We start from the raw sequence: 8,096 nt of genomic DNA, 5'->3' as shown, positions 1-8,096 counted from the left end.
ACATATATATATATATATATATTTCTCCTTTTTTTCCAATGCAAACAATATGTGCAAAACAAAAGGTTCTTCTCTGTCAGTACAGACTGCAAATAGTGCAAACAGATAACCAAGCATGTCACTGACAAGTATGTCACTTCTTCCTCTACAAATTGGAAATAAAATAAAATTTTATAAAAGTTAAAATAAAATCAATAAAATTATTTCTCCTTTTTTCAAGTGCAAACAACATGTGCAAAACAAGAAGTTCTTCTCTGTGAATACAAAGATGTATCATGTATGTCACTGACAACTACACATCCATGTTCTTTTTTAAGAATATTAGCATGTCCACATTCTCTGGCAGTAGTTGGGATCTTTGCGCATTGACTATGTCTCCAGCTGTGGAAAAGATGCGCTCGCTGGGAACAGAGGTAGCAGGGACAGCAAGGCACGCTTTGGCAAGTTGAGACAGCAAAGGATATCGGGAGCAGTGGTCTTGCCACCACTTCAAAGGGCAGCCACTGAGAGGGATAGATGCCTCTCTCCTGTAGTTTTCAACCTCCCTCTCAGCCTGTTTTGAACTGTTGGGCCCCTCTGCTGGCTCAGTAGAGAAAGACCTCCCTAACAGGTCCTCAAGTGCTGTCTTTTTGGGAGCAGGTCCTGCCACTTCGGTGTCATCATCTCCCACAGCCTCCTCTCTGCTGTGTGTAGGACAGTCAGCTCCACCTGCCGCCCCTCCTTCCCTCTCCTCAGCTGTGCTCTTTAAAACAGAGGAAACACTGGTGTTAAATTTCATAAGTAGCTAAGACAAACACACACACAAAATGTTTAGTTGATAAACATACACAATACAACTTAGTGTCATATACCTGTTTTTGCAGCAACTGCTCTGCCATGTTCTGCACCCTTAGGAAGACGGTCTCACACTGGTCATGGTCTAGCTGAGGTAGAGTCCGGAACCGTGGGTCGAGCACAGTGCACTCCAGCAGATAGTTGAAGGCATCCCCACTGTATCTGTTTGCAATATTTGTGAGGATTGCTGTCTTTGTGTTGGCCACAGTGGTGGAATCTCCATCATCTGGTGTCATGCTCTGTTCAATCATGCTCTTCAGTGGCACAATGAGAGACACTGTGGGACTCTTCTCCTCACACAACACTGTGGTGGCAGTCTTCAAAGGTTGCAACAGCTTTACAAGGTCTTCAGCATCTCTGACATCGCAGCTGTCAAGTGTGTCAATGCTTTGGGCGTTTTGTTTCAACTCTGTGCTTGTGAGAGCTGCTGTTATGGCAGCTTGCTGCTCGAGGTAACGGGACAGCATATCCAATGTACTGTTCCACCTCGTAGTAATGTCCATGATCAATTTGTGTGATGGCAATTTTAGCTGCTTCTGTTTGGAAATTAAGACCGCGGCAGCTGTTGAGCTCCGATGAAAAAAAGCAGCCACACGTCTCACTCGCCCGAGCAAACGAGCGACGCGGGGAACACCGAGCCCAGCTTGGGTTGCAAGATTTATAGTGTGCGCAAAACACTTGATGTGCGGCTTCAACCCTGCCTTGCGCACGGCCACATCCATGTTACGTGCATTGTCAGTAACAATGGTGATGTCGTGGTTGGGTTTTTTAAGCTCCCAGTCAGTAACAGCTGTCTGTAAAACTTCAGCTATGTTAGCCCCCGTGTGGGACTCGAAAAGTGGGCGAGTCTGTAGTACAACATTCTCCATTTTCCAGTCACTGTTGACTGTGTGTGCTGTAATTGTGATGTAGCTTTGTGTACTTCTAGACGTCCAGCCGTCTGTTGTTATGGCGATGCTCACTGCGTCTTTCAGGATCTGCACAATCTTGCTCTTTGACTCTTCGTAGAGTTTCGGAATTACTGTACGAGTAAAATGTGTGCGTGATGGGATAGTGTATTTTGGTTCTAGTGTGTGGAGAAGGCGCCGGAATCCTTTATTTTCTACCACAGAAAATGGCCTCATATCAGCAGCAATGAAAACAACTATGTCTCTCGTTATTGCTGTGGCTCTGGCGCTTGACGGTGTGAGTTGAGGTCCGAATGTGTGCGTCAGCGTTGTCTGTTTTTTTGCCGTTTTCTTCAGTGCAGTTGTGGATTTGAGTACTGCGCTGTGGTGGTGCTGTAAATGTCTTTGCATTGTGCTGGTATTAGCTACGCTGTATGGCATTGTTAGCTTGCAGTGTCTGCATATTGTCCGTGTCTTATCACTTACTCTCTTGCCATTTATCATTTCTGCCGGAAACCCAAAATGCTGCCAGACAAAAGATTTGAAAGTGGTGGGGGCATCTTCCATTCCAATACCTGTATTTTCCGACGTCATTCGGCTGCTTGTTGGATCACAATTTAAAAGTGGCGGGGGCGTCGCAAATAGTTATGCATATGTTTTCCAGCTGCTTGTTGGACAACAAATCTCTCGAGACCGATTTCCAATCCGACGAGAAATCTCGCAAATTTTCATCTCGCGAGATCTCGTCACACGAGATCTCGTCACACCCCTAATGATGACTAAATAGTATGAACAATACAAAGAATTGAATTCTCAACACTCCTCAATTAGACATTAAATAGCCTACAGCAAACACGAGAAAATGTTAAGACTTTGCACATTAAATTTAAGACAAAAGGGGACTACATTGCCTCATTTCCACTGCAAGATACGGCTTTGCTCAACTTGACCCGCTTGGAACAATTCAATTTTAGTTTCTTAATGGCAAAGGTGATTATACCTGGTACATTTTTTGGTATCACATCGGCCCACTGATTGGTACTGATACCACTGAGGGGGGTGTACTATCTGTAATGGAAAACAAGACTGAGAAAAGTAATTTGCACCAAAAGTGAGTTGAGCCAAGTAGTACCATGCTGTGAAGATGAGACTTAAGCAACAGTACTAATAGTGACAGCAGAGGCTTCACATCAGACAACATAACAATGTGAGTTGAGTTTGTTCACTTAACTTCTACTTCACTATCACATTACTTAATATGTGTCACAACGGAGTGATATGTTGGTGTTCTTGTTTTTGTCTTGTGACTTCCTCTTCTTATTTTGAAATTTACCTGCCCTCTCGTTTCAGATCACTTGCCCTTCCCTTGTGTGTCACCTGTTGCCGTGATTCCTGATTGTCTCCACCTGTTCCCCATTACCCATCTGTGTGTGTCTATATAGGTGCTGTGTCATTTTTAGTCAATTTATTGTCAGCCTCCCTTGGAGAGATTTTCAGTTCTTGGTTATAGTGTAGTTCTCCCTTCTGGGAGACTCCTTTTAGGTTAGTTTTCACAGCCTTTTTGTTTAGGATCACTCTGTCGAGAGAGTCCAATAAAAAATAAAATCTGCTCACTAACACATCAGCTTCTGAGTCCTGATTTGAGTTACGGCCTGACAATATGGAATTGTACTCAGTCACATGTTTTCCTGACTCCTCCATGTTTTCAGTTTGCCATGTTATGTCCAGTGTTAAAAGCAATGTACCAACCGTGGGACTAGCCATAAGGAATTTTAATGATTACGAGAAAGTGGTAAAATGAAAAAGTGAAAAAATGCTGTTAAATGATTATTGTCTGGTCTATATTTCTATAATCATTAATTAGTAACTGATTAAAAAATCCAACTCATCTGTCTTTGGGTGCAGATTTGTAGTGGTTTCCTAACGGAAAGCTTTCAGTTTTCTGAGATCACATAATTAACACAGCTGATTTGGTATGAACAGGTATGCCCCTGTGGTGCAAATCGCTAACACTCCCCTAAAAGCTTCACTATAGATTTAATCAAGGTCTTACAGGTACACTGACGCACATATGAGGTACGCCTGGTTAACATATTAGAGGTTGTTTGTGAGTATAACTTCTTGTTGGCATTCAGTGGAATTATGACTATGACTGCATATTGGCATTTACTGCTTGAACTCATCAAACATTTTAATTCTGGAGCACATTTGAATATAATTAACTAACTACACTAAAGTCATAACAACTTCCTGTTTAATATTGAAACATTGAATTTCACTGCGTTATCACAGACACGGAAAACAGAAGAAAGAAAAACAAAACTCTGTTCTAATGTACATAACAAGTCCTTACTTGCATGTTTCCTCAGTCATTTTGTCAGGATCCGTGCAGGCATAGAACTTGCCCTGGGAAAGTAACAAAAGTTACTTTATAAGAAAGCAGATAGACAATGTTATTTATATTACCAAATACTTTGTTAACAATCAGTATGATAGGTAATTTCTTTCTCTTCTCACTTTGAAAAGTTGGACTCCAATGCAGGCAAACATGAAATCCAGTAGCATGGTGACCAGTACAATATTTCCAATGGTCTTGACAGCAACAAATACACACTGGACCACATGCTACAAAGGCAGAGATATCACAAAGAGATGATAAATTAAGTCAGTATGAGGCCATTTTAAAGCTGCCTGTCTATTTAGAATAGGTATGTCATACCTTGAGTCCCTTTGCTCTGTTAATAGCCCTCAGAGGTCGGAGCACCCTTAACACTCTAAGAATCTTCACCACTGAGATGGCACTGGATCTGGGTGATAAAAACAGAGGCACATGACATATACCCATGTGTCATTTTTATTCTCTGGCAATATACTGTATCTATTGTTTTAGTATTGGTTTAGTCCAATGTGTTATATGACTTTAGGTCTAGTTTGTTTTGATGTGACAAATCTTTCTCCTGCCCTTAGAATGTGTGTAAAGGTGACAAGAAACAAGCAGCACCCTATGATTGGTTCATTCATAAGCATTGGTGCCTCTGGATTGGACCAATGGACATTAGCCTTTTTAAATTCCAGCTGACATTAACCTAAAGCAAGAGTTTTCAGTGTCCCATTGTGATTATTTTTATCTTGTTCCACTGACAGGTGTTAAAAGGATAAATACAGTGGGATTCCATCGTGTAAATTATGCTAATTGCATCTAGTTATCAAATGTAACTGGTAATAAATATATAACTAAATTTACACAATTAGCAATTCTGGCAGCATCCTTCTTTTTTATAGATTCTTTATAGGTCTCCATTAAAACAACCTGTTCCTCCTGACTGAATTATGCAGCACACAATCACTCCATTTTGTGCAGAAGAAAACTGAAATGATGCATCAAATGCCCCTTTTTAATGAAAATGTTCCCAGAGCCTGAAGAAGCAAACCTGGTTAATGATGAAAATTGATAACCACCATCATGATACTGATTCTCTGATGTCTGATGTGTCTGATTTTGTTGAGCCAGCTCATACAAAGGAGGTTTGGCTATGTCAAGCTTGTCAAACCTCTTTGGTCTTCTTCACCTCTTCCATTAATAACAATAAGCTAGCATAGCTAGTTCTGTGTGTTGCTATTAGAGTTTTATATAAGTGTTAAATGTGTGTAAAGGGCTTGGGAGTGGGAAGAGTAGGGGGTCATTGCTTTATCAAATGCAGGAGTCAAAAAAAAAAAAAAGAACACAGCTCTTTGCATGAGAGAGGAGTTATATTTTTAGAGTCCACTTACTCCATGCCCATTGAGAGGAGGGATACACTGACCACCAGAAGATCCAAGATGTTGAATGAGTTCCGGCAGAAAGATCCTTTGTGAAGAATGGCACCATATGTTGTCATCTAAAAAAGAACACTGATGCATTACAAAGACCACAAATTCCTGCACTAGTTTAGCTTATCAAGCACACACAAAAAATAGAATCGTAAAACAATGCATTTATATGGTTGTCTGAAACTCTTTAGTCTGTGATAATTAAGTAATTCTGTAGTTATGTGATGATTAAATGAAAAATAAAGTTGTTTCTTTAATTATATCTGTAAATAAGAATAAAATAAAATAAAAATCTATGTTTACATTTTACACATGCTCGAATGTTACTGTACCCAGCCATCCTTTTTCCAGTTTATATATATATACTATATATATATTATATATTATATATATATATATATATATTATATATTATATATAATCTCCAGACATCTTTACTCTGGTTACTGGCATAATGGCAATTCAGCTCAAGCTCAATTTTGTCTTCATTTACATAATTTTTGGAAAAAAAGTTGGTACATGTTCTTCTGGAGGGACACTTTTGCTTTTCTGATGTTTTTGATACGTTTTTTCACAAGGTATGTTGCCAGGTTGGACCTATGACTCCTTCAGAAGTTCTGTGATGTACAGTGATGATAGATTGATCTGTCCAGTTGAGCAGCTTCTGTACTTCCCTAAGGTGTGATAACCACTCTGATAACCAATTATGTTGAGTTAGGCTGACACGCTGTTTTTAACACTTTGGGGTGTGAAATCCAAAACTGACTGAATAGAGTTTTCTCTATACATTGTTTTTTAACTATAATTCCCGTTTTTCTTAAAAATATGAAAAATACTGTACTTAACAGATATGTGCTTGGGGATACCATATGCCAACTTTTCCCGTGTTCTTTGGTCCACATCCATAAAACTCTCGACACACTGCTTGCACACTTGTGAGGGCCCATGGTTGTCTTGATCACTGAGTTTTACTTAAAAATATGCAAAAATATGCTTGTTTGACAAATGCACTGATGTTTGTCCTCTGACTTGGAATGTGTGAAACTAGCACAAATACAGCAGAAGGAGTAATGGTTGTTTAAGCATTTACACCGAGAAGTACAGGAGCAGACATGATCTGGAAACAAAGGAAATATATACCTATGGAAATAAAACACTAATATGGAATAGTTACAAGCTTTGAAAACTACAAACACAGCATAAAACGAAATAGAACGTACAACACGTATGCCCATGGTTACAAGGTTAAGAGAAAGCCAGCACAAATCCTCTTAATTCCTACTATGCTAACTTTCTGTTTGCAGATATTGATAGCACTGACCTATTGGGCTGCACACACCTCTACCACACTGTCTTAATTGTGACTGCACAAACAAGTTGCCACGTAGCTGTAGATGAGTCCCAATCGTAATCAGCTGGCAAGTCTTACTACAGCTAATCAGTGGATTTTGCTGATCTGGAGGGTAAGCTGGGAGAAAAACTTGATGTGCTGAAAAAAAACTGACTACAATTTTGGAATCAGCATGCCAATTTTAGTTTTTAATCAGCATAAAATCTAACTCAACAGAATTTTCTTTTTCAAATTGTTTCCCAGTGTAATGAATGAAATAAAATCCTTTTAGAAAGTGCAGTCTACATTTGATAGTTCAGTAACACCCCATTAGTTGAGTAGGAATGGTACAGATTTTGAGCAGTCACATTCCTACCCCATAAAACACACAACCCCTGGTCTCCTGTCAGACCAATATACAGAAAAATTCTGTTGGTATAAAGATGATCACAAAATGGAAGATGACAAAAATTAGTTTTTCCCCACCACTAGTTTCCACTTCACAAGCATCCACTGCACAAGGATATTAGTTGAAGAGAAAATATTCCTAATCATTGTGTGTCACTCTGTGCTGTTGTAGTGATGCACAAGTGTACCAGCATGTTTCCCTCTATTCTGTATTTCAATGCATGGACAATATGAGAGTCCCTGACGGAATGTCATATGAGACATTGTATGTAATTATTGAACAGATTAAACAGAAATATGCACATAAATTCACTGAAGTAGTTTCCTAAGCTCTTTGGTAAGAGGCCTGTGTCACACTACGGTGACGTCAAGCTGGGTTTTTGTTGTTTCGTCATTGATCGTAACACCAAGCCAATTCCTAGTCTTGCCATAGTCATAGCGTTTTTGCTTGTGGGTTTTTGTTTCCTCCTCGATAGAGTGATTTTTTTGTTGTAATTTTCTAGTCTAGCCTTTTGTTTCATAGTGTTTAGTTTTGCTGTTTTTTCAGCCTCCCTTAAAGATTTCAATTAATGTTTGCAGCCTTTTGATTTTTCTCATGCGAGTGATTTTGATTTTGATAACCTTTTCATAAACCAGTTTAGAGTTTTTACCTCCTTTGGAGTGTTTTTGTTTTCCTTAGGTTAGGGTCTGTTTTTCAGCTTATTGTTGCATCACTCTGTCGAGAGGGTTTTGTTGGTTCCCAATAAATCAGCTCACTGACACCTCTGTGTGGAGTCCTGTTTTGAGTCCGGCCTGACAGCCTGCGTGCTATAGCAAAAACTCATCTC

At 39.5% G+C, this 8,096-nt stretch overlaps 1 protein-coding gene across 2 annotated transcripts in view; it reads right to left on the bottom strand.

The window, feature by feature from the left end:
- Nucleotides 1–8,096, bottom strand: part of LOC104939035 (dihydropyridine-sensitive L-type skeletal muscle calcium channel subunit alpha-1) — a 94,544-nt gene that overhangs the window by 83,496 nt on the left and 2,952 nt on the right. For both annotated transcript variants that reach the window (XM_027275753.1, XM_027275752.1), the window contains exons 3-6: nucleotides 5,493–5,599; nucleotides 4,441–4,528; nucleotides 4,239–4,346; nucleotides 4,075–4,127 (exon numbers count right to left, since the gene is read on the bottom strand). In XM_027275753.1, coding sequence (XP_027131554.1) covers nucleotides 4,075–4,127; nucleotides 4,239–4,346; nucleotides 4,441–4,528; nucleotides 5,493–5,599 — 356 coding nt within the window. The remainder of the gene's footprint in view (nucleotides 1–4,074; nucleotides 4,128–4,238; nucleotides 4,347–4,440; nucleotides 4,529–5,492; nucleotides 5,600–8,096) is intronic.

Source organism: Larimichthys crocea, unplaced genomic scaffold, assembly GCF_000972845.2.
Source record: "Larimichthys crocea isolate SSNF unplaced genomic scaffold, L_crocea_2.0 scaffold208, whole genome shotgun sequence".
NCBI classification, from domain to species: domain Eukaryota; kingdom Metazoa; phylum Chordata; class Actinopteri; family Sciaenidae; genus Larimichthys; species Larimichthys crocea.
Note: the sequence above shows the minus strand (reverse complement) of the source record. Positions and strands in the feature narration are given on the sequence as shown.